The 27,333-nt window shown below is 40.5% G+C and overlaps 1 protein-coding gene across 3 annotated transcripts in view; it reads left to right on the top strand.

The window, feature by feature from the left end:
• The window catches only part of LOC113170189 (seizure protein 6 homolog), a 78,747-nt gene extending 61,849 nt beyond the window's left edge, over positions 1 to 16,898 (top strand). The window contains exons 5-18 of one of the 3 annotated variants that reach the window (XM_026372164.1): positions 652 to 837; positions 1,708 to 1,876; positions 2,424 to 2,590; positions 2,679 to 2,873; positions 3,799 to 3,937; positions 10,787 to 10,983; positions 11,824 to 12,018; positions 12,507 to 12,698; positions 13,167 to 13,361; positions 13,554 to 13,592; positions 13,683 to 13,791; positions 13,900 to 13,996; positions 14,739 to 14,811; positions 15,752 to 16,898. In XM_026372164.1, the coding sequence (XP_026227949.1) occupies positions 652 to 837; positions 1,708 to 1,876; positions 2,424 to 2,590; positions 2,679 to 2,873; positions 3,799 to 3,937; positions 10,787 to 10,983; positions 11,824 to 12,018; positions 12,507 to 12,698; positions 13,167 to 13,361; positions 13,554 to 13,592; positions 13,683 to 13,791; positions 13,900 to 13,996; positions 14,739 to 14,765 (1,907 nt within the window). In that variant the 3' untranslated portion in view covers positions 14,766 to 14,811; positions 15,752 to 16,898. Of the gene's footprint in view, positions 1 to 651; positions 838 to 1,707; positions 1,877 to 2,423; positions 2,591 to 2,678; positions 2,874 to 3,798; positions 3,938 to 10,786; positions 10,984 to 11,823; positions 12,019 to 12,506; positions 12,699 to 13,166; positions 13,362 to 13,553; positions 13,593 to 13,682; positions 13,792 to 13,899; positions 14,060 to 14,738; positions 14,812 to 15,751 lie in introns of those variants that run through there. The other 2 variants (XM_026372165.1, XM_026372163.1) reach the window with 2 other exon arrangements.
• Positions 16,899 to 27,333: the final 10,435 nt, after the last annotated feature.

The raw sequence follows: 27,333 nt of genomic DNA, 5'->3' as shown, positions 1-27,333 counted from the left end.
AATTAATTAAGAGCCGGAGTGTTTATGAACAAAGTTGAAGGTTGGTTATAAAACATTCTTAATTGTGTGTGTGTGTGTGTGTGTGTGTGTGTGTGAAGGCAGAAGGCAGAGACATAATATAGGAACCCGACTTATTTGCACAAGTAATGAAAAAAAATAATAAAAAAATATGTTTTTCCCCAGTTACATCTAAATGTGTATGGCGTGCTGGTGCAGTGGTGGCTTGGAGGAGAGACAACATGACAACTAGACTTTTGTTCTGAATTAAACCTTGAATCCTGGAAAAGTAGGGACCCAAATACATGTGGTCATTTTTTACAGTGGACTCCTAAAACTTGCATAATATTCCATACAATATGTGCATTAATTTATACATATCTGATATTTTACAGCTTAATGAACTGTGCTTATATTACATTTACATTTGTAATGCTGTTCTACTCAGATATGTGATATGTTTCCCATAACAGGCTACAAACTGGACAGGTCACAGCAATAACACATTGAATACATTTCGCTGACATTGCATTAGCAGGCCACAAAGATGCCAAAAATATAGCATGAAGAAATATTTAACTTACTGTAATTAATGAAAATGGCTCCTGTGCTCTCTTTTTTTCTCCCCATCTCGGACTATTCTTTCCTACCTAGCTTTTGTGCTGAGCTGTGCATTCCCCAAAGAGCCTGCAGGTGGAGAGGTTTCTGTGACGCACCTCCATCCCGGCGGAGGAGCTTACTTCAGTTGTTTCACCGGCTACAAATTGCAAGGCCCCAGCATGCTCACCTGTCGTAATGCCACGACACCTTACTGGAGTGGGAAGGAGCCTCGGTGTGTGGGTAAGACAAACTGGTTCATTGCCAGACACATGTTAGCTCATTAGCACCAAGAGTTCAAGATAACGAGGTAGGTTTCTTACAGGACAGCAAGGCCGGAACAGCTGAGCAAAACTAAATCTCTGTAACTGTACGTCTCCTTATACATTCAGGTGAAGTGCAATGCTGAAGTTTAATTTCTTCTTCCCTTTCGATGACTGTCTAAGAGTTCAAGCTGACTGGCAGATGTGCAAGACTCACAATTTATCCAAAGAAATTCCAAGAAACTTAAAATACGATTCAGTATATTTAAAAGTTGACAGTTTAAAAATGAAAATGCTCAAAGTAATAGTTTTTTTTTTTTTTTTTAAATTGGAGGCATTTTATAAGTGCTTTTCTTTTCAGCTTTCCCCCTGAAAACAGGTGATTTTGATTAATGAAAGCTTTCACTGGGTTGTCTCCTACTGAGTTGATTACTTACACTCTGAGGCCAAATGAGTGTGTTTGCATGTGATTAGAAGCATGCAGAGCCATTCTTTGGAGACGGGGCAAAACAAGGCCGTCGGACCTCGTGGCCTTAATTAGAACTGGTCAGCATGACTATCCGTCTCCTGCTGGTAAAGGCTCATCTCCCAGTTCCAGCATTTTCCCCGCGCCTGCCTGCAGCTGCTCTGAACTGATAGTGTTGCCGCTGCTGTTTTGCTGTTCTCTTTACAAGTCCATCACACACAGTCACACACTCCTAGACCCATGTGAGCTGCCTTGTGTAGCCCAGCCACAGTCCACTAGATACTGATGCAATCTACGCTCAGGCAGGGACTTTTACTTTTCTCATCTAGCCCTACCCCCCCAACTCTTTGTCTTCTTCCCCTCAATCTCTCCCATCTCATATAGCATCATGTGGGGGAATGATAAAAAATGCCACCTATGGTCGAATCGTCTCTCCTGGTTTCCCTGGCAACTACAGCAACAATCTGACATGTCACTGGGTCCTGGAGGCCCCTGAAGGACACCGGCTTCACATTCACTTTGAGAAGGTGGCTCTGGCAGAGGATGATGACAGGTGGTGTATGCACACAGCTAAAATCACATTGAGAGCGAGAGTGTGTGTGTGTGTGCGTGTGTGTGCTTGTGTGTGTGTTTATCTTCAGCTCATAGATGGCACTAAGGCTTTAAACTCATTTTCTGAATAACAGTATGCCCGTGGCTAGAGCATTAAAACCCTCAAAGGCTATAAATAACCAAAATCTTTAGGGAGTGACAGATGAATTTGAAAGGACCTTTTATCATTATAATCCTTTATCAGTGTTCTATCAAGCGAGCGAATTGAAGGGACTACAGAAGGTAGTGAGAGGTAGGAAACTGCAATTGCATTACATTTTTCCTCACTGATCCACATGGCTATCGTCACACATGGCCATTCACCTCATTACCAAGTGGTGGAGAATGTTATCACAAAGTTATTACAGCCACCATTGGAACAGTGAGCAGCTCTCAGATGGCTTGTAACTGCTTCTTTTTCCTTTCAAGGCTCATTTATGTCTCTTTTAATCAGTCTTCCTCCTGTGCGTATGTGTGTGTGTGTGTGTGTGTGTGTGTGTGTGGTTTAGGTTGCTGATTAAAAATGGCAACAACATAGACTCTCCCCCTGTGTACGACTCCTATGAGGTGGAGTATTTGCCCAATGAGGGTGTGCTCAGCACAGGACGTTACCTGTTTATAGAGTTCACCACAGACGGGACAATAACATCGACGGGTGCAGCCGTCAGATACGAAGGCAGGTTGATTGAGTTCATTGCACATTTTGCTAACTACTACTTTTTAATCCTGTTTACTCTACTCACTTTTAATGTGACGGTCCCCAGCTTTTGCAAAAGGCATGTGCTACGAGCCCTTCGTGAAGTATGGGAACTTCAGCAGCAGTGACTCCAGCTACAGCGCGGGCGCAGTGGTCGAATTCTCATGCGACCCGGGTTACACGCTGGAGCAAGGCTCAGTAGTGATTGAGTGTGTGGACGCACAAAATCCGCAGTGGAATGAAACAGAGCCGGCCTGTAGGGGTGAGTGAACAGATTGCATCGGCTCGAGTAATTGTGCGACATTGCGTCTTTTTAAAAATGTGCTTCCACTGGAGAGGAACTTAGAGCCAGATATGACTGACCTAAGGACTCAAAGCTCTCATTGTCTGCTCGATCAATGCAGAAGCTGGTGAAGTCTTTTATTCAAAAATTAAATACCCCTGGCACTTAACGGTATCTTGCTAAGCTGCTTTTCTCTGATCCATGATAAATTTCCTCCTAAAATTGTAACAACGATTTACTCTGATATGTGATTTTTTTTTTTTTTTTTAAGCAGGCAGGAAACAGCATGATGATATGTGTGCTTGCAGGGCAGATTTTAGAAGTGCTCAAGATTAAAGGCACACAATAGTTGACCTAGGATGAACACTGCCACACTGCACGGACCATACTAAATAGCGCCCTACCCCTGAGCCCTTCTTTTCTCCTCCACTTTCCCTCGCTCACACAGTTCCCACACATGACACGCTGACCTTACTTGCGGTCTTTGTTGCCTACATGGTCATTCTGTCACACGGTAAAATTGCTTTCTAAAAAGCTCCCAAGTAATGCTAGATATGAGAAAATTTAATTTCTGCTCCTGGGGGTCATGGGCGCTAAACGGTCCAGTGCTAGTATGCAGTTTTGGAGGATTCATGTCAAGGAGCTTTCACACTCGATTTCAGCTGTGTTTTATTAAGCGGAGTTCCAAGCCAATGAAATCACATACAGTCATAGTTCCTATATCAATATACTTTATAGCTGTAGTTTCTTTTCACCAAGCTGCCTGCACATTGCAAATAGCATGATTTGATATTTATTTGCTTTCATTTACATGTGAAATGCATGCGGTGCACGATAATGTGCTACAAACCAATAGGAACGTATGTGTCCCTCATCGTCACCCTGAGGTGTTTGTGTGTTGCAGCTGTATGCAGCGGGGAGATCACAGACTCTGCCGGCGTGGTGTTGTCTCCTAACTGGCCCGAGGCCTATGACAAGGGGCAGGACTGCATCTGGGGCATCCACGTGGAAGAGGACAAGAGGATCATGCTTGACATCCAAGTGTAAGGAGAGTGCACCGAGGTTTCAAATCTCAAAATCTCATAGGGAGGTGAGCGAGGAGGTCAGATTGACCTCGAGATGTTAAGTACACCATCAGACGGACAGAAACACACACGCACGTGCACAAACACACACAAGCGTTGTCTGTCAGTTTCTGTCTCATCTCGCCTCTCTTTCTCCTGCATATAGACACAGTAAGACATTCACATGGGAAAGTGTTTCTGTGGTTGCAGTCGCTAATTAGATTTTTTTTTTTTTTTTTTTTTTGTCCGCTACATTAAGAATTCTGTGTAGCTTCCAGCTCGCTCTCTGACCAGATTAGCCAGTAAGCCTCCCTGCTCCCACTTCCCTGGTGTGTGTCTCAGAGTTGGCTTTGAAATGAATATGCTCTGGCAGTGAACTACTCTGAGCCACTTATCCAGCTTTCCCAACTGTAATTCAACACACACTCAACACACCTGCACGCAGATGTCAGAATAGACACATCCTCACTCTGTTTCTCCTTCACCCATGGCTCTTGGTGAACATGAATATCCCACTGCACTAGGGACACATGCCTGTGCACACAAATATGCAGGCAACACACCCCTGTCTTCCCGCCCAAGTTATTGCTCCTAAGTGTGAATGAAAAAACGCTGCTACGTTTTCTTCATGGTACATTGGATGTTTCTTTAAAGACAAAATACATGCATGAGAATCTTTGTTTGCCTGTGTTTTAAAAATGCATCGGCTCGCCTTATGTGAGTGATTCCCACATTATTCCAATGCGCATACATCGTATAGAGAGCGCATGAACTACAACATAAGTGATTTCTGTTATTGCCTGAAGCACTTACTCACAAGAGGGCATATAGAGGTTAAAATTAAACCAGCAGGAATACTGCCTGAGGTTGTAGGAAAGTAGACACTGACAAATATCAAACAAAGGCTATTGTTAGCTACTGCTCACGCAGGCATTTCCTTTCTTTCAGTTTTTGTAATGTTTGTTAAAATATGATAATATTTGCTTCTTTCTTGCTGTAAGAATGAATATGTATTTGTGAACAGTTTGATGGTTTAATTATAGCACGAGGTCTGAATGCTGTGGAGATGGACATAATAGATCTTCATCTTGAGCATTTCCTAGTTCCCTCATGCACCACCCAGGAATAGACCAACACATTTTCTTATATCATTATTTTTATATCAAATGGTTGAGATGTTTATTTATATTTCAACAATCTGCATTTTTTCTTTTACATTTCAAAGAAAATGAAGTGGATCTTGCTGAGTTAAGTCTAAAATGCACTGATGGATAACAAAATATTTGCAGGGATTCCCTCCCCTGCATGGCAAAGAGTCACTACAGTAGAAGGTTTGGTTAAAGTGCGGCTGGTATTTGTGCTGTCCCAGTTTTGTATGCCTCTGCATCGCCACGATGCACATACTGCCCCAAACTTTATCTCTCTAGCCTACAGGCACGAAGACTCAAGACTCAGTGATTAATACCCGAGGTTTTTCTTTCTGTGCGGAAGAAAAATAATTGATTTTAGGTAAACTGATTCGTTCCGAGATCTTATTTAGACTTTTGGCAACCTTAGGTTGGTTTTAACCCAGCTTGCTCAAGGCCATCCACTGTAAATGAATGCCACTGTGGTCAGCCCTAGTTTATCTCAAGGTTGGTCATGCATGGCCTTCATGGCAGCAGCAACACACAGCCTGTTTGATCCCTGCAGACCCTATCATTACCCTTGTGTCTCGTCTGCTCAGCTTGAGAGTAACATTTCTAAAGCCACGGCCAACATGCGAATTATGCGAAAGTGTGTTTATTTGTGTGCACGCGTCAAAAATGTTCAAGTGACAAAAGGCTCTTGTGGATGAGAGCTGTCTCATTATAAGGATGGGCACACACTTTTCCACATTAATGAGAATGTTTTCTGTATTATCATTCATCACTATGCCTATGCTGGCAATTACAGAGGAGCAGTGTGCATAATGAGGGCTGATTAATTAATTTAGGCCAAACAGGAGGGCTGGCTTTTTGCTAATTAGCGCAGAGCACGACTCGAGCAAGAACCGGAGACAAGAGGTTACACCTGATATCCCCACCTGTGCAACAACAAGGTAAATGGTTAGCATTAGGATTTTAGCATTCAAAGGTTGCCGTATTGGGGGAAAAAAGTGTTCACAGTGCAACCTGATGAAGAAGTGTGTTTTAAAGTGGCAGTGATGTTCATGTCAGTTTCCCCAGATCAGAGATTGAACATATTGGGTTTCTAGAGTCCTCTGGTGGAGACTGCAGGAATGACATGCCATCTGGACGTCTACTTGGGCGGGAGGCCTGTGGGGGCCTGGAAACTAAATGGTTTTTTTTTTTTTTTTTCAAAAGGGGGAACCATTTTTCATTGAGCCGAACAATTGAAATGTCAGGTATGTGTACGAGTAGACAAAGGAGGTCTTCTTTTGAAATCTTCACACTGAAAGCCATTTCCATTCTGTTAGAGTTGCTGGAGATTTGTTGGGTGCTTTAAACTTGACTTGGCTTGACTTGTCAGTGAAGGTGACAAAATGCCTGGAGGCTTGTACAAAACACAGCTGTCATCCGCTCATCTGCAGAACCCGACTGGTGCCCCATTGGTATGCAGAGGTGTCTTCAGATAGTCTCTGAAAGTCCTTTTTCAAGCAGTCCCCTGGAACTTTGCAATACCCAAGGCATCCTGATGAAGGAGATATTTAATCAAATAGGACAATTCTAAACAAGTATCACCTTTAAAATGTAGAATAAGGACTAAGGGACATGCAGAAGACAGAATGTCAATATTTCTTTTGTTTCTTCAGGATTGAGAGTGAGCGTTTTTCATGAGTGGAAGGGAAATCAGTTAAAAAGAGGCCAGGTGGAATGGCATTTGGGTGAAGTGATTGCCAGGTTGCTACATAGAAGGCAGCTGAGCGACCTGTAATGACTCACCACAGAAAGCCTGGGTAAGTCTGGACCTAAGGCAGTGTTAATTTGGCATTCTTCCGTGTTGTCGCCAGGGTTTTGAATACACTTCAGGCAGACAGTAGAGCGAATAGATGGGGTCAGTGGGAAAATTTAAAACCAAGGTTGACTGCAGCATTCTTGATAAGTTGGAGCAACTGGGGAGACTATTTAAGAACCAAGACAGGAGAAGAGGTTACAGTGTGTCAAGTGGGTTTTCAAATAATAGCAACCATAAATCTGGTGTTTTTTTTAAGATACATCTGCAGTGTTGGCTTTATATCTTGACCAAGATTGTTTACTGAATTTTTGACTGCAACAGTGAGGTAATGTGACTGCGGCATCAATAGCTGCTAAATGCTATTATAGATTTAAATTTCTGTCAATTATCCAGAACATCTGTCTTGTAACCCGCATATCAGACAAAACCGTCTCTCTGTGTTTGTCAGAAGGAAAAAGCTGTTCACGAGTACACCGTTTGATGAATGAACCCACCAAAATATATTTCAGAGAGATTATAAGGGGGGGATCCAAGATCCATCCACAACACAGAGGCACAGCACAGGATTGACTTCTGAACAAATAAAAAGCTGAAAGCACATTTCACCTGCACAATAAGTGCAAAAACATGCTAATGGTATGAGGTTAGAAAGAAATTGTGAACATCAACAGTAATGCTACTGAGGTCTGTGGAGAAATAGAGGAAAATAAAGAAAAGGAACATGGCTTAGACTTTTAACCTGGTTAAAGTAAAAGCATTGAAATCAAGAGCGAGACCTACATGAAAAGAGGAAAAAAAAAAAAAAAAAAAAAGGTTCATTACAGGACAATAAGAAACGAGCAGGATCATGGCATTAGTGTGGCTCTTGGGAAAACCTGTAAAGAGTGGGGCAAAATGAGAGCATTAAAATGCAGAGACAGAAGCTAATCTAAGATTGCCAACTGACAGTATCACATCCTTCCTTCTAGGGCAGTCTGAATGCATGGAGGTCTTTGAGGGGAGATAAGGAGAAAGGCAGTGCAATGATGAGGCGGATAGGCCTTGTTGACATCAGCAGAAGGGGTGGGAACTGTGGAAATCGAAAGCAGATGCAGACGCCCTGCTGTGGCGGCCGTCCGTGCACTTCACTGATGGACGCCCAGTTATTTTATAGTGAATAAGAAAAGCCTCTGCCAATTTATGCAGAGAGTAGTAAACCTGCAGTCCAGGTGCTATTACTCTCAATGAATACCACATCCTTCTACACAGTCACTGTTAGCATGCAGGCTGCATCATAATCGGGGAGGATGCATCACATGAAAGAGCCTTTGTTTGTTGGTTTCTGTTCTTTTGTCTCGTACATTTCAGCAACAAATATTTCAGCTAGCATTAGATCCATGTACAGTAGGCATGCAGTGTTCTCGTGTTGGTGTGGAAGAGGAGACATGCGTTGCCATTGCTGTTATTTCTATCAGCCACCATCGTTAACATGGACGTGAAAACTGTGTCTATAGCCTGCCAGCTAACCAGAGAGAGTACTTCGTCGCTCAATACCTCATTTCACTTTTATTCATGGAGCTGGCATCTATTATTTGTGTCAGCAAAAGCTGGAATTTACTGTTTGTCCACATTTTACCACTTGCACATTGCACAGGGATACACAAGTCACCAGTGATTCTGTTTTTTGTCTCAAATTGTTGCCTTTAGGGAAGTCATGATAGTCATCATAAATTCTACATGTCGGACTTGCTCCTGCTATGGTTAATTCAATCTGAAGTGTTTTTTTTTTTTATTTAACTGCCGCTTGTTTCTGCTCAGAAATAATGTGGAAATTCTGTGGGGGAGATTGAAAATAAGAGATTGAGAAAAGGTAAATTGATTCTGGGTTATTTGTTTCCTTATGTCAACATAAAACCTAGTAGGCTGACATCTACTGCAATTTAAGTTAGTCTGTGCATATGCAGATCACCAGGTTTCACTCTCTAGCTTCATGGGCTCCAATGGTCAATGGTCAAGAATAAGGCATAAAGGTGGAGAGGGCTTCACATTCAACTGCATCACAGATATTTATCTTTAAATCTGTGAATCATTGCCATGGCACAAATTGTGCTCTGGAAATAAAGAAGAAACAAGAAAGCAAATCTCCCTTTTGCTTATATAATGTGTCAGACAGGTGAAGCGAATCACTGAGTTCACAGAAAAATCGATATGAACAAAGAAATATGGCTCTCAGGTGGCATTCACCAGACAGGAATCATATCATGATACAGGAAGCAGCAAACATGAACAGAATGACCTGAATTAGTTTTTATCAGCCAGGAAATAAATAAGTAAATGATGAAATAACTATGATTAAAATTAAAGTTACATTAACACAGTTCATTAAGATGATGAAATGTAGTTGAAATACACAAGAGGGCAAAATTACCATAATTCTATATGTATATAATAAATTCTACATATGTTGTTCTCTCGGGTAATGTGCATTTGTTTTATTCCCGAACAAGCTAGCATGTTGGATTTTGATTCACAGATCTGAAATACAAATGACTGAATCAGCGTTTTCAGGCCGCAGCTCTCGCTTCCCCTTTTTTCTGATGTCTGATGTCTGCAACCCCGCTAAGAGTGCATACGCAGGCACTTCTTTAATCTGGGAATAGCAAAGCGTTTCTGACACCTATCTGCATATACATACAAACATTTGTTTTGAAAGAGCACGCCGCAAAACTAGATGACAAAACAGCGTGGATATTTTTTTGACGGGTTAAAGTTAATCAGTGACAAAGACAGATAAGTACAGGGGGAAAAAAGGATGAGGCTGTGATTATAACTACATGTGCGAGAGAAGAGCTACTGTGTAGATATGTGATTTGCAGGCTTTGTGATTTGCATTAATAGAAACTGTGCAAAGGAGCTGAAAAAAAAAAAAAAAAAAAGCTGGGAGGGTTGTTATCTGTTTCCACTTTGGCAAAACACTGGTTTTCTGAAAATAGTTTGAGCACATGGCCATTTGCTTGATCATGCACAATAAATAGCGGTGAGAGAGTTTACATAAGGGACGGGGCGGCTGGTAGCTACAAATGCATTACACCTGCCTACAGTATGACAGGCGTAAAGAATGGCGTTGTTTATTATTTATATTAACAATCACGCTGCCAACCTGCGCAGCTATTTTGATGCTTGCCTCGAGCCACATGAATAGCGAGTTTTTCCTTGCTTATTATATCAGAAAAAGCAACTACAACTTGGGTGACTTATTATTTTATTTCGCCATTCACAACCCCCTGTGCATGAATAAATGTCAAGCTTTACTGATGTTGTATAAAGAGGGCAAGGAAATATGAATCTCCAATTGGAAAAGGTTAATGCATTCTTAAGCTAATCACTGACATTACCATTGTGGCTCGGCTCTGCCACATTGAGAATTTGGAATTACTTATTGGAAATGTATGTATTTATTATTTTATATGCTGCTGGTTGCCACTCCAGTAACTTAAAGAGTAATTTGAAATGATTTATTCCTTTGGATTGTTTCTGTATCATGTTCATATTTGCAGGTGGTATATACACTTTAGCACATATTCATGAGAGCAATGTGGGAGGCAAAGAGAAATACATCATGAATTATTTAGTGTTTACTTCACATTTGATCCATCCAATATAAACAGAATTAATGTTTTTCCAAGTACTGCTACTACTAGTACTGCTGACAGCACTTTGTGTCATCAGAATTTGATTTTACGCAAAGGGTAGCACTAGTAACTCAACTGTTAAGGCCCTGCACATCATCCACAGCAAACATGCCACACCACCGTATACGTGGAGAAGTTCAGTGCAGCTGCAATTTCAGATGAGAACCTTAATTTAAGTCATTAGGACGAAGTGCAGTTACTTTTTGTATGTGTATCCTAGTCTCCATTTGGGGAAGAATGACCTGCTGACCTTCTACGATGGTGATGACCTCACAGCCAACATCCTGGGTCAGTACAGCGGGACACGGCCACACTTCAAGCTCTATACATCCATGGCTGACGTCACTATTCAGTTCCAGTCCGACCCTGCCACCAACATATATGGCTACAATAATGGCTTTGTGGTGCACTTCTTTGGTAAGAGAGTGATTCATTTTTTGTTTTTAAACTGTGACAAGACTGCATAAAAAAAAAAAAAACATTTTCTGCACTAATTCATTTAAATCAAATGCAGTTATTTTATTAGATTTTTTTTTTTTATTCAGATCGTTTGATACACGTGTACTGTTAAAATTCCCTTTTGCAAGGCAGACAAGAAGCCAAAAAATTGTAACTAGCATGGAATAGAAACTGTTATTCATACAAAGCAGCATGTTACCAATTAGAGAAAATCTCTATTTGTTCCTCTGTGCCTTTGCCTCTTTCTCTTGCTCTTGCTGTGCCTCTGTCTTCTGCCTTATCGCAGGTGCACATGATTAGATAACAACAAACACGGAGCCACAATAATAGGGTACACTTCAACGTCAGCTGGTTTTGCCCAATTCTTTGTGTTCTTGGCCATGTATGCTGCAGTTAGGGAGGCACAGATTGACTAGTGCCAAACCACATGCTGTGTTCCTCCCAGCAAACATCACAAGCCTCTATTTACATTTTGCTCCCAAACCGTCGCAGTTTAGTGCACACAGAACAGAAAAACGTGCAGTCGTTTTCATTTCCTGCATAGGAAATTGCTGCATATTAATGTTGTGATGTCCTTCAGGAACCTCATCATGTGTCCCTTGATATACTAGACTTTGTATAAAACATAAAAATGTAACGTTTATTGTTAAAAAAAATAACTTTAAAGCATTTCTCTGCCCCCGATGTCTTTCCTCACTGTGCAAGTCTGTAATTCTCAATTTTGCACTTTCCGTTCTGTCCCTCTTCCTGCCTAACAACACAATGCAACACCGACTGCTCTGCGCCCAACACCAACAGAGGTGCCAAGAAACGACACGTGCCCCGAGCTGCCGGAGATCATCAACGGCTGGAAGAGCACTTCCCACCCTGATCTGATTCACGGTACGGTCATCACCTACCAGTGCTACCCTGGATATGAGCTGGTTGGCTCCGAGATCCTCATGTGCCAGTGGGATCTGACTTGGAGTGGTGATGTGCCAAGGTGTGAGGAAGGTGAGAGGAAACACAAAGTCAGGGAGTTTCTCCATATGATCATAGTGAGACTAAGACCTCAACGGACATATATTATACTTTTTATGATCTTTGGTTTGCATTGACAACAAACTCTCAATGTGAGTTTAACCTGCACATCTGCATTATGCAGATTTCTACACTTTGTTGGACACTGTGTCATGAGTGTGAATAAAGTCACCAAATGGCAAATGGATTTTTCCAGTAGAGAAACAAATTACATCTCTAATTTGTTACTTAAAACATAAAAAAATCCTGGTACACAGGTGGAAAATATTGTGATGCTAATTAACAGCAGTTTATCTCAGTCGTGTGATTTGTGAAATTAGAATGCTCTTAAAATCAAAGTGTTTTCACTTCCTAAAGTTGATTTAATTCCATTTAATTGTCCCAAATGGATATTTTGGAGTTTCTCTAAATATATCTTGATTATAAAACTCTTATTGTGACTCCTTCTTGTGATACGCCAGTTATGACATGCCAGGACCCAGGAAATGTGGCGCACAGCCGTAAAGTGATCGCGGGCAGCCGCTTCAACGTTGGCTCCACAGTGCAGTTCATCTGTAACAAAGGCTACCTGCTGTCTGGAAACAGCCTCCTGACCTGCTACAATCGAGATTCTGCCACGCCCAAGTGGAGCGAGAGGCTGCCGAAGTGTGTCCGTAAGTCACTTGCACATGCTCATAGTGTGTTATTGCTGAATATATGATTTTCTACTACTTTTGACACATACTGAATTATTCATTTTTCATCACATTAAGCTAAAGCAGAAAATCTAAATCTTCATTTGCTCACTTCAAACATGCGACAATACACACATAGAGCATGTCTGTGGTTTCGTAGTTCTATTTCCATTTCAGTGAACCACTGTCTGGTAAAGTTTTGTCAGAATGTCTGACAAAACTTTACCAGACGGCGAGTCTTTCGTGTGTGTGTGTGTGCGTGTGTGATGTTTTACCCATAATGCATTTTTGGTGATGTGGGATGTGGGCATTATTTAAGTACACAATAAAAGGCCTATGTTGCCTTTCATGTCTTTTCCCTCGCTGCTTTTATGCATCCGTGCGAGTGTCTCTGCTGATCAAAAAGAAACATTTTTTTGTGACACGAGACATTGTCCTGCCTCTCAGCTGAAAAGTACGAGCCGTGCAGGAACCCCGGCGCTGCCGCCACTAGTGTGCAGAGCTCTGAAAAAGCCTTCTACCAAGCTGGAGAGACACTCACCTTCTCCTGCCACTCAGGCTACGAGCTGCAGGGTGAAGCCACCATCTACTGTGTCCCTGGACACCCGTCACAGTGGAACAGCACTCCTCCTGCCTGCAAAGGTAAACCATACCCACACCAAAACATTCAGTGTCTGCAGTTGTCCTAACATGCATTGCATTGATTTAGTTGCTTTTTGTAAATACAAAGACTTTGCATTTATTTTGTATGTAAATGCAATATATGGATTGTGTTTCATATTACACAACAACTTACACAACAGTTTGAATACTGACTAGATTCTGTCTTTGTAGCATCCTCGACCCAGTATGTGGACGAACGCAGGCTAGATGGTAGGTTGTGTTTTAATAAACTGGACTAGAATACATATTTATTCTGTATGTTTCACAGAAATAATGCCTCTTATGTTTTTTACCTTCTAGTTGTTAATAGGAATTATGACATGGATGGAACCAATATTGCCCTTGCAGTGTTCATCCCAGCTGCAGTCATCTTGGTGGTGGTTCTTGGGATTTATATATATTTTGCAAAGTAAGTAGTTGCTTAAATCTTTATTTATTTCACTTGGGCTTAAATCTTCATTTATTTCACTTGGAATCAAATGAGGCCTTACTGGATGTTCCCTGTTTCTTTACTCAGGCTGCAAGGGAAGTCTATCAGAATGCCAACATCTTTGCCACCGTATGACAACATGACAGAAGAGTCAGCTTTCGACAACCCGGTATATGAGAGTGGAGTAAGTACAGATGTCATGAGCATGCAAGACGTGGATTCACAGAACACCAGTGTGCTGTCCTGATCCTTTCCCATCTGGCTGTTGCCCTGTCGTCATCTCATGTTTCACCAGCAGAGGGCACCATTCGCCTCATCTTTCCTCATCATGTCAACCAGGAAGAGGTAGCTTGTGATGATGCATGTGAATGCAAAGAAAGGGCACTTCCCCCTCATTCCCACACTGAGATCAGAGCTCATTCACATCCTGGATTTCCATACTTCATTGTGATTTGTCATGTCTTGCAAGTGTTATTTTTCTGTGTCATTTTGTTTTGTTGACGATCACACCAGGTGTGTAAGTGCACATTTGGGAACCTAAACTGTTCTGCTTTATTGTCAGTATTAGTCATTGCTCATTCAACAGTAATAGGCTTCTACGCATTTACCATATGTGTGATTGCATGATCAAACAGACTTCCCTTTGTCAGACATGATGGGTCAGTCACAGAAATAGCTTCAGTACTCCGCTCTGAAAGAGCTACTCTGTCATTTTAGTTTAATGTGTCTTCCAGTTCTTCTTATGTCCAACTGCCTGATGAGTCACAACACTAAATATGTGTAGTAGTTATAACCACCATGTTGCCATGTAGGCAGCTGTGTGGACACAAGTCTTCTCACGTTCATTGTGGTGTTCTGATCTCAATTGTGACTTGAGCATCCTCTCGTTTGTTCCCCCCCCCCCCCCCCCCCCCCACCTCATTCAGCACTGGCAGACTCATTCTAGATACTAAACCCTGTCAGTCAGTCCAAGTGGCTGCACTGCAGGACAACTAAGAGGTGAGATCTCCTTCGGATGCTGAGAGCACTCACTCTCACTCACTGTCCCCCTGACCCTCGCAGCCACATATTTGTGTGAGTGCATCTTCCAAACCCGCCACCCTTTCTGATCCGGCTTCACTGCATCACTTCAATCAGCACTTTACAGCACTTTGCTTGTCTGCAGCCGATCCAGCCATTCTGTCCTTTAGCCACATTTGTGAACTTGTGTACGGAACTCAACGTTGGGTGGGGACCTATTGAGAAATACTGTACAATTCATGCTGTGAAAGTAAAGAAGCTACTTTTTACTATCTCCCTCCCTCCCTACATCTGTCATTCTGACATTTCAGCAAAGCCGATAATGGTCTGTTTTCATGGTAAACAACTAACCGTTTTATGTCTGTTTGTAAGAGCTGTGTTACATGCACACTGTTCATATTTCATCACTTTACTTTAGGGGTTGCACTGTAGCTGATTTGCATCATGTAGTGACTGTGCCCACAAATAAATGAATGTGAGCTCTTTTCCCAAATTGCAAAACAAAAGGTGCAGATAATACTGGCGGAAGAAGAACTGTGAGTTATCATTTGTCAGAAATGTGGAGATAACACTTTTTGATTATACATGGTACTCAGAATAAAAAGCTGAACACCCTGAAGTAAAGTGGAACCATGTACAACCATATGTCTATCCATGGTGTGATTGTTTCTGTTGTTAGTATTGCAGTGCACATTTCAGTGTGTTATCATAAATCATCTAGAAACTTCTACCTACTAACCCTAATACATGTGTAAAGATGAACCAAACTCTTGGTTCTGTAATGTCAAATCACAGAAAGACAGAGGTCCTCTCATTACTGTAATAAATCACAGTTATAGTTCTGTATTTACTTTGACATTGTACCACCCTCTGTTATTATTGTTCCTTGTATAACTGAATCGTTTCTTGGTCTTTACAGGAAAAATGAAAAGATTAAGAGGTGTCCATTTAGAGACCTTAAAGCAAGAATTGCTCAAGCTTTGCCTTTTGGGACCCTCTCTGCACTGCTCATCTTTTCCTTCAAACCTTTTTTTTTTTTTTTTTTTTTTTGATCCCTCTTTATTTTTTTCTATTTGTTTTTCTTTTTGTGTGGATTACTGTAAATATGTCTTTCTTTCCATGGTCAAATCTGTGAATCTGTGGGTCACCATGGTGATATTTTTCTAAAGTAAATTGCCGATGACCATCGGAGATTGTATGTTTTTGAGTCATTTTGATGCTCTGAGCCTGTAGCAATTAGAGATCAAGGGAGACGGTGTTTCGATTGTTGAGATCTGTTGGAAATAAAATCCCCATCACCCAAGATTCTTTGGACAATTTGCCATTATTACTTTCTTTTCTTTGTGTGTATGGGTCTGCTATTTGTAAATAAACTGCCTGTCCAATATGAGTGCCTCACAACTGACTATAATCTAAGAATCCATGTGTGAAAATGTTTGTAAAATTTTCATTTAACTATTGTTTTGTATTTGTGGACCTGGCATTCTTTATCCTGCACACTCAGTATTTAGTATTTTCCGTCATAAAGATCATACAGTGTCGCTTCAAGAAACAATAACAAATGAAGCCAGGTATTTTCCTACTAGCTGACGTGAGGTTTCAAATGCTCATAGTCCCAGAGGATTCATGTTTGCATATGGGACCCATCAGCTATGCACAACTTGTTTTCTGTTCAGCCACACTGTGAAGGCTGTCTCAAAAGACAAGTGGCAAGGATCTCATTTGTGTATGTTCTAAAATGTGGTTGTACCTCAATATAAGTAGACCTGAGTAAAAAACCCAGTGAAATCCAGTGATAATACAGTAATCACGTGATTTAGCTAAATTATTGAAACAAAAATGCCAAAAAGTGTCACAAATCAACAACTAAAAGCATGCAGTGTACAAAGAAAATCATCATATAGAGAAGTCTTTTTACTCGAGGTCACATTGTTGTGGTGCATCTGCTGACATTACATGTGTAGATAGACCTCATATCCTTTGTGTATATCCTTTACCTTTACAAATCGTTCTTTTTTCAGCGCACAGCTGGGCCAACCACACCCAGGAAACCAAATCACCTTCAAATATATATACAGTAATCCTCTGATAAATAATAAAAATAAATTGTTGTTTAAAGTATTGTCATGTTTGATTAATAATCAACCGAATATTCATACCCGTTTACTATATGAGCTAGTGGGTTTGCTGTGGTTAAAATCAGCCAGCCGTTGGACCATTTGGCACAATAGACAAAAGCATAGGGGTACAAATGTCATAGATGTAGTTTATAGTTATTGTCTATACCAAGTTGAAATAATATTGGGACAGTATGAATTTCATTATTGTAACCACTGTGTAGCACACACAGTGATGTAATCGGCTGTGGTGACATCTTAACAGAGCGGCTGATTGAAGAGAAAAACACAAACTATTGTAACATACAGTACAAAAGAAACCCATAAAAACCCTTCAAACACTGGTGGTCATTAATAAATAAAGGTGTCATTCAATTGCTGACCTCTAGATGGCAGCATTGCAGCAAGTACTTTCTACAAAACCTAAATGCATTACAATCTCATCTTTTCTGATTACATGTGCAGTTCTTTGCTGGTAATACCCATAATACTCATTCAGAATGTATGCACCGTATTGTAAAATGTTCAAATAATCTTTGCAACTTAATCTTAATTTCTATATTTTTTCCAAACAACCACATCCAGCACAGAAATGTTGCACATGGACCCTTTTATTGAACTGAATTGAAGGTGGGTTAGATGGCTGGAAACTGTTCCTTTTACTTTTGTTATATGTTTACATAAACAGTGAAGTAAATGCACAGTAACACATGTTAACCTGGACAAACTAAATCAGACAAACCATTACCAAACACTATGAACCTTTTGGTTAAGTATTTTTTAAATTCTAATAAAGTTTTCATTATATATGAAGGACATTCGGCTAGAAGGTTTCATATCACATGTCAAGTTGTTGTTTTTTGTTTTTCTGGCTGTGTTTACGTGGAAACTGGTTCCAGTCCGTCATTGCGGGCAGTCACCGACATTTTCAGCTGAGCTTTCACTCTGATGCAGGGGGACCAGGCAGCTAGGGCCATTAAAATGCAAATTTTCTGTGCAGTCCACGAGAAGGACAACAACTGAGGATCTGCTCATGTGTCAGCTTATTCTCTTCACTGCACCCGTCAGGTGAAGGGGGGGTCGCAAAATACAAACATTATAATGCTGTAAAAGTGGAAAGTACAAGCACAAAAAATCAACTGTTATACTACAATATTATTTAACAATACATTTTTTTTATTATTTTACAGTTTTATTGAAATTGTTTAGATTTTAATCCAGTTTTCAGAATCAAAGAGTGCAAAATTAAAAAAAACGTATTAAAATAACTGTAATAAATTAAAGGCATTCAATTTATGTAACAGTCAATAAAAATAGAGATCACTCACTGTGCCTTCTATTGAACATAATTTAAATAATAATAATAAAATCACACATTCACAGCAACTAAACATATAAAAAGCTTTTGATATGGAATAAAGCTACATATATAATATATGTAGGTTCAAACTATTTCCAGTGCGACCAAGCTGCATGTACAGTACACAACAATTTCACTGTGTGCTGGCGTGAGTAACACTAACTACAGTAGAATGCATATGAAGACGTTGAATGTGGCAGCAATTTAATGATCAAAATTAAAGTGTGTGTGTTAAAATGTGTTTAACATGTGTCACTATCAGCAGATTGACCGTCCCTTGTGTGGACCCCATGGTCATCAGCGACGACTCAGTATCACCGTAGTGCCAGCAGGTGGCAGTCTATAACCAAGTCAGTTTTCTATGAAGGGTCAACTGTGCATGAAGTGCATGATGAAGATCATCTCCAACACTTAATACTCCCACAGTGCACCAGTGGTGGGCTGTGGGTGGCTAACAATTAAGCTAAAATGACCCAACTCACAATCCAATGTAGACTGGGACATGGCAATTAACCCACTAATACAGCAGACCATTAGACCCCCCTGTCTGTGTCAGCAGCCCCAGGGCATACAGTAGACTTACCACAGGGCGAGAGATGGTTTAATGTAATGATCCATTCAAAGTATGCACTGAGGTCTAGCTGTTAAAAATATTCAGCATTGTATTTATGTCCACTACAGTGTGTTTTGACATTTCAAATCAAGTAAACATCTTCAAAAATAACATATTTTAAAATAAAAATAATTTGTTATAGTATATTGGAGGCTCAAGCACAAACAATGTCAGAGGAAGTGTGTTTTTTATTTTTTTGCTTTCGCTGGTTTGACCAGATATCAAATTAGTTAAGCTGCCGTTCTTTTATCCCTCTTTCATTTTTGTGAATTATGTAAATATTTTGTCCTACATTTGAAGTTTAATCAGATGTATCAAGGCTTTTGATGGTTCACCCTCGGGCCGCTTCAAGTTTCTTACTTGTGTGTTTTCAGCAGGGATTGACAGACATCTCTCCCTGCCTGAAGCGTGGTTTTATTAATCTGATTATCATGCCATTAACACAGTATAGCAGGGCAAATCAACTCCGTAATGGAGCCCGGACAGATTTACGCAGTCTCACCTTTGCGGTAGCTGCCGGTGTGCACGGACAATTGAAGGTTGGCGTCAGGGATGGTTGCTCCACTGAGGTTGTGACCCTCATGCCTGACCTTTGTTTACACAGACCTACCTCATATGGGCGCCCAGATTTCTCTTTTAAGAGAAGATTAGTCTGTGAGCCGTAACCAATTCAGCACTCGTGCTTCATATTTTGCACTAGACTCGATTCATTTGAAACACATAAAGCTTATTTAGCCATTTTATGACATCATGCTGTTTATAAATTGATTTAATTGAAGGCAATCGCCAATGTCTTGTTAAAACACAACACTGATGTAGGACTGATGCAGAGGCACTGAAATATGACATAGTCTAATTTGAATACTATTACAAGTACTACTGTTGACTGCTGCGAACATATGGAGAATGAGTAGTTTTACTGTTTTAACAATGAAATGAACAATTAAATTTTGTTCTGGGATGAAGCACGAGGCTGAAAAGGAATACTTCTTCATTTTCATCTGACACCATTCTTCCAGTTTCCTACTCTACTGTGTGTGTGTTATGGTCCCCGGGGAGTAATGGCTGATGAGAGCAACCATGTCATATTGCACATGCAGACAGGGCTAAGTGTCTGTGTTGTCACAAACTGGAGCCTCAGGAAGCCATTTTGCACAAAACAAAGGGTAAACCCACTGCACGCCTCTGATGCTGCTTGATGTGGCAAGATGCCAAATCTCACTCTCCACCATTCAGAGGGGATCAGGGCTTCCCTAATGCACTCACATCACTGAGTCTCAAGTAAACAAAGAGCTGCTTGAATTTCTGACCTCTACAACGTCTCAGACATAGAGAAAGACTATTTTATTTTATTACTTTATAACATATAATATGTTCATTTTGACATTTTGTCCGCTCTTTGTGCACTGCCATGTCTTGCTCTATTACATGTCAAGTGGAGGATGATCAACATGTGCCAATTGACAATTAGGGTTAATTTTTGTATGGGCAGCACTTAGACCTTGAGGGTGAATAGATGTAGAGGAAGGATAAATGGTAAATAAAGCAGGAAGATGTTCGACTGAAACCTCTCAGAGAAATTTGAGAAATTTGTCTTTTTGTGGGCCCAGAGAAAATACTGGAAGCATGGAGGACAGATGTAAGAGGTCTTCCCAAAAGTGAGGGTGGGATGAATGATGATGTAAGTGGAGGTGCAAAGGAATTGTTTGTCTGCATGTGCAATATGACATGCGGGGTTAATAAGCTGAGACAAACAACATAAGATGGTTTAATCAGGTAAAGGTAAGTGGATTGAATAGGGGCAGTTGTAGGGATGGGAGTCCTCTTACAACAGGAGTTTCACTCCACAGCTTCTTCTGCAGCCATACGGTTGTGGACTTGCTTTGGTCTTTTGGGTCATTGTCCTGTAACATCACTCAACTTCTGCACAGTTTCAGCTGACATACAGACATTAGTCTCACATTATCCTGAAGAATTTGTTAATACACTTGGGAATTCATCTTTCCCTCAATCACTACAAGCTGGTCAGGTTCTGATGCAGCAAAACAGGCCCAAATCATGATGTTTCCTCCCCCATACTTTACAGTTGGGATGATGTTTTCATGATGATATGCAGTGACCATTTTTTTTATGTAGTGTTGTGTGTTCTTTCTAAATAGTTCAATATAGTTTCATCAGTCCACAAAACATTTTGCCAATACTGCTGTGCAGTGTCAATGTGGTCCTTGGCAAACTTCAGGCAAGCAGCAATGTTCTTTTTAGCCAGCAGGAGCTTCCTTCGTGGTGTCCTGCCATAGACACCCTGCTTGTTTATTGTTTTATGTACTGTAGACTCATGAACACATGTATTAGCCAGTTCTAACGATGCCTTCAAATCTTTGGCTGTCTCTCTGTGTGACTGTGCTGTGTGCTCTTAGGGTCATTTTGACTGGCCATCCACTTCTTGGTAGAGTAGCCACAGTCCAAGTGTCTCCATTTGTAGATAGTTTGCCAAACTGTAATTTCTAAAGTCTTTAACATCACTTTGTAATGCTTTTTTCTGCTTTTATGTAAATTATCAATTCTTGGTCGTAGATCCTCTGAAAGTTCCTTTTATTTATGCAGACGTGCAAGTGTAACATTTGGTTTTCTACATGTCAGACTAGACAAACAGTGATAAGACCAGTACACCCCACCATACATGCACCAAAGTACTTGTTTTAATAGATTGGACATTTGTATCTGCTTAAGCAGACGTGTTTTTGTGTATGAATACAGCTTGTAGAGTGTTTGTACACGCTACATGCAGTATCTGTGCATGTGCGCCTGCAAGGTTGTGTATGTGTGTAATGCAGAGAGATCACACTAGTGTATTATCTGAGCTACAGCAAGATAGGAGATGTTTTCCTTCCAGGATGCTGGGCAGGTTTGAGATTGAGGGGTCTGAACAGAGGGGGGACAAAAGCGAGCGAGCCAGAGGGCGGAGGGGAATGGATGAGCTGGTGAGATGATAATGCAGCATGACACCTTTGAAATGAATCCCTGGTTACCATGGCGAAAAAGGAGAATGGGACAGTCTCTGAGGAGCCTCAAATAAAGCCAGCTGTAAATGATGTTTGATTAGTATTTAGATCATGTTCCTGCTAGTGCAGACATTTTGTCAGCTGTTTGTGCACTGGTATCTCTGCTATTGTTCCGTCCACACCATTAGAACATAAAACTAATAAGTAAAAAACTAACTAATAAGTATAGTAAAGCCTCACTGAAACATCTGGGTAGTATACGAAAAAATCTGTTTAACTTAAAATATACCATGAATCCTTTGTGCGTTTAATCTGCATTTAATTATTTTATGCAGCACCCGACTGATTTGAGATTTTAGTTTTGAGAGAGTTGCGTTAGCTCACAGCTACTGAATTTATTAAAACAGTTTTGATTAATAATGTTATGTGTAAAAAAGAAATTCTATATATTTAATCTACATATAGACTAATAAAAAACAATTCCAACATCATGCGAAAGGTAAACCATCCTACAGTATGTCAATTTGCAGTGGACAATCATGCTCAAGAGCAAGGCGGTGTCTGTGTGCCACATGGCAAATATGGAGTTGGCCACAGATGTCTTCACATATACACCCCAGGATATGAGGTAGTTTTTCTTTCATTTATTTGCCAATTAACTGGAGCGTTTTATATGTAAATGCATTATAGGAAAAAGTCAAACAATTAAGAAATGAACAGAAATGTAGAAAATTAGACTATTTGCATGTTTATTGTGTTACATAGAAGTTAAAATGACCAAAGCAAACCAAAAAGCATCACGTTAAAGAAGTGTTTGACTGTTGCTGATGTTGATGTTTATAAATATTTCACAATTTTAGAGATACTGAATTGTAAGTAAGAGGTATTTTAAGTAGTACAACTGAAGTAGAGTCAGTATACATAGACTCTATGTCATGACTAGACTGTGTGCCGGCAGCTGTGATCTTTACTCCGCCGTCTTTGCACTTCTCCGTTTTCTTCAGTCAGCCTTCGCAGCGATGGACTGCTTACCAAGCCAGAACTAATCACATCTGACTGCTATCTGTCTCCGTCAGTTACACACTAGGCACCTCATGCCCTCCCGCTGCCATGCAGTGAAAAAGATCCTGTACCACACACCCACAAAAGAGACACCTGCTGAATGTGTGCAGAGCAGCTCCTTTGGTGAAGCAGCGTTGGCTGTTAGGTACAAAATTGCTTTCACTCACTCATCCGTTTATTCATTGGCTTTGTCAGTGGGTAGGTGGAGGGTCTATCTCAGCAGACGCTGACGGCTGATCACGGGGCTAACACAGATAGATAATCACTCACTCACACTTACAGTCAGCCTTACAGTTATTGGCTGAGCTGACTTGCTTTGGCGTGTGGGAGGAAACGCATTGAATGAACACGCAAACACAGGTCAAGGTGGCTTTGGCTGACGCTTAATTCTGAATACGAAATGAAACAGCTCTTGTAAAAGAGAATTACTGTGATACAGCATCACATTTTCCATTCTGTAGCAATGAATGAAAATGCCATATTTGGTTTGATACTAATTCTCAGCGGTTAACAACATTTATGTTATGAATGAAGCTGCCTTCTTCATTTTAGAGAATTCACTAGTAGAGTAATTAAAACCACAATGTTATAACCTCCAGAAATGTCAAGCCAACTGAATTCAAGAAGTGTTTACACCACTACTGTATATGGTATCGTGATTTTTAAGGCTCTAAGAATGAATCAGGAGATCATCAGGGTGCAACCAGATGAATGGATTTGTGCTTCTCCCTTCAGTTCTTTCTTCGTTTTTATCTTCATCTAGTAAAGCCAATCCTCTTCCATCCACCACCGCGGTCATTTCTCTTCCTCTTGTTCCCTGTCTGGCCCATGTTGGATGTACAGGGGATGGCTGACAGAGACAGATTGCTCAGTCACAGCTTAAAGGTGACTGCCTCGCTCCTTGTTCCCTAAAGCGCCGGATCATTGGAATCCATCATGAGCAGTATGGTCTCCACGTAGACAAATCACACTGAATACACAACAATAGATGGACAATACAACACAGAGAAGAAGAGGGGACTCGATTTGCTAAGAAAAAAAGACAGGCATGTAAAGAGGTGCAGACGAACATGAAGATGTGATGGTGTAGGTGTCGAGGAGAACCATGTGGTGGAGGGAGGAATAGAAGACGAATCCAGAGAACCACTGAGGAGCCTCACCTCTGGGGGGGCTGGGCGAGAACATGGATACACGACTAGGGCATTTATCATTATTGGCTCATACCTACATCCTTTGCTCAACCTGACATCCCTCCTGCCTTTGACATAAATCATGATATTTCCATAATAGATCCTCTCTCTGTCATGGGAGGGAAAAGTCTGCAGTTCTTATTGATTTCTCCTCACACATTCTCCCTCAGTATTGTGATGCATAATCATTATCGACCATAACTGATTTAGAATCTGGGGGACTTGGTATAAGGTGTTTTTATCACTACTTAATGGATGCAGAAGATACTAAAAAGCCTAAGCAATGGTTGGTTTGTTGGGTTTTTGCATCACTATTTTGTGCTTTTATGCAACTTGAGCAAGCATTTCAGTTTTTGTGGTGGTCACATGTTCACATTAAACCCAAAGCTACAGGTGGAAACTACAAGAATCCAAATTATAGTGCTTGAAGATCAGAAAATGAAATGTGCATTGCATTTTTTTTTTCTCACCGAATAGCACAGAACATCTACAATTTCTACAAAATCATCTCACATCGCCTAGTGTTGATCAGCAGTGGACCAGAGAAGAGCCCGAGAGCAAGTTATGAAGAGCAGAAACGAACAAAGAGGACAAATCACTTTCACTCTCACTGCTTGGCGAGCAGGTGTTTAAACATTAATAACTCCATTGTTGGTTTGAAGTTCAAGCTCATTTGTCATTTGTCTCCGTTCAAACCATTAGCAGACAGTGTTCATTCTAGCCACCTGTCCTGTGGCCAATTTGAGACAAGGCTCATCAAAATATATATGCATTTTTAAGACACATTATACCTTATTTAATAAGAGTTATAGTTGTTCCAAAAACAATTAAAGGTTCTAATTGTCAATTCTAATCTTTGTTTTTCAAAAGGCCGCCGTGGAAGCAACAGACATGTTACGAATGAGAATCAAAATCATTAAACGTCATCAATATTTCATTTAAGATCTTTTTTTTTTTTTTTTTATAATTAAACATTAAAATTTAACATGCTCTTTAATATGTTAACCGGGAGGCACTACAGGTCTATATTTTACAAGCGTTTTGATTAATCACTTAGCCGTAAATGCATTTTCAAATTATACTATAATTAGTCATTTTATGTTTCAGTTGTGGCTGAAGATGTGTGAAGGTAACATCCATTGAAAGAATGTGATTCTTTATTAACTAAAATGTGCGCACATTTTCCCCTTTACGGTGCACTGTCAAAGCTCTGTCACTGTTTCCTGCATCTGCATCACATCTGCCAAACGATGTTTACTTCCTGCCTCGCTGTGTTTCACTTCACACACTGTTAATGGCACATTCATAACGCCCTAAAGAGGAACCCTGGTTTGCGAACACTCATTCATCCCCTCTGCTCAGCTTCTCGTGGCGTACATGCTCAATCCTAAAGTCATTTGTAAAACAGCAATGTAATAGAAGTGCGTCCGCCTATTAGGCAAAAAAGTCTAGCACCGTCCATTTGGAAAATGATGTCTAAATATTAATTAACTCTGGTTATTGATTCCTCCGTGCTTCCTTAATGACTGTGTGTTATTTTTGTAATAGTCTGTAAAATAATTTCCTTTTCATGCATTTTTTTTCCGGCCTTGCTGCAATTATCTGACCCTTTGAAGAGCACCATACACACATTTCATAAATACTTACACTAAAAACTGTAAATTATTGTATTCTATTGTATTAAATTATTGCAAGCTGCAGCTATATTTGACCATTAATTATAGAGAAAGACAAATAATTTGAAGCTAAGTCATACAAAGAGTTGTTTTTTGTTGTTGTTTTTCCTGATGTCACACTGAGTGGCAATATGGATGCATTATACGAGGGCGCATGGTACTACCATTGGTCGGTGGAGGTGGGAGGAGTTACTGTTTACCCAACGTGAACCGCGTTTCCCCATTATCTTAAATGGATTGTTCATGATCACACTGGTATGATTGTTTGAGATAAAGATAATTCATCTAACTTGTGGTGATAAACCACTGCTGGGTAGTCTAAAAGATGAGCCAGACTAGTTTCCTGACAGGCCTAGTTAATGATGCCCAGGCTTAACTAAATATATGGGGATTAAGTGTGAGGCTCATACAGATAGAGCCTAAATAAATGATTGCAAGGTTAATTGCAGTGTTCTAGGCTTTTGATAATGGACTGTATTTCCCTAATGATAAAACATGAGCATCTCCCATGATCCTTCACTCAAAGTGCCTTTTTTTTTTTTTTGTCTTTGGTTATACAGCCCAGATCGCCTCACTCCTCTAGCTGTCACAGCTCTTTCCAAGATAACATAATTAGTGAGGAGAGGCTCTCTGTTGTTTGGTGATTTGGAGAGTTATTAGATATCTTTCTGGGTGCGTTTGGACAGTCCCTTTATGGGACTGTGCCAGCGTTGCTGTTGGGAGAATATTATCATGACTGCTGTGTAATTGCTGTAGCAGGCATATGACAAGTAAAGGGTGATATGTTTCTTATACAAACAACACTGTTTCTGAAGCCTGGGGATATTTGCTTCTCCATGAACAGCAGCACATCCTCTAATGACAAGTTTCTATTTTATAACATGAAAACCGCCACCACTACTGAAAATAGATAGTGATTTAAAGTGCAGCCTAAGCTTCTGTTATAATCAGGCTAATCATGTTTCCATAAACTGAACCAAACTTTGCTACGTACCATTTTCGTGCATAATAGGTCAGTGGGTGAAGCGGAGAGTGGGTTCACAGGGACGATAAATCAGTGCTTTCCTGCTCGTCCTCAGTGAATCTTGTTGGGTTGACAAAGACACAGTAACTGCTGCTTGTGAATCATCAAGTGCATTTTTTAATGACAAACGTCACTGCAGGAGTCCCCAGGTAAATGATGAGGGGATATTGGAATTGGCAAGCTGCCACCCTGATGTGACACAGACACAATGATCACTGCTTCACTTTTGCACAAATTAGACGTCACACGTGCCAGATTTGTGGTAATTCTGAAACAAAAGAACTGCATCGACACACAGTATCATTACATCATCAGCATGCAGTAGTGCAAGTATTAATATTTTATAGTAATATACTTTTGATCGATAAATTAAGTACGCTGGAATAAAGAAGAGGCGTTACAGTGGCAGATTTAAGTGTATCATTATCAACTCAGACATCCAGCTAGAGTTGGGTTA

This window comes from Anabas testudineus, chromosome 14, assembly GCF_900324465.2.
Source record: "Anabas testudineus chromosome 14, fAnaTes1.2, whole genome shotgun sequence".
Classification (NCBI taxonomy): domain Eukaryota; kingdom Metazoa; phylum Chordata; class Actinopteri; order Anabantiformes; family Anabantidae; genus Anabas; species Anabas testudineus.
The sequence above is the reverse complement of the archived record's forward strand: the minus strand, read 5'-3'. Positions and strand labels throughout refer to the sequence as shown.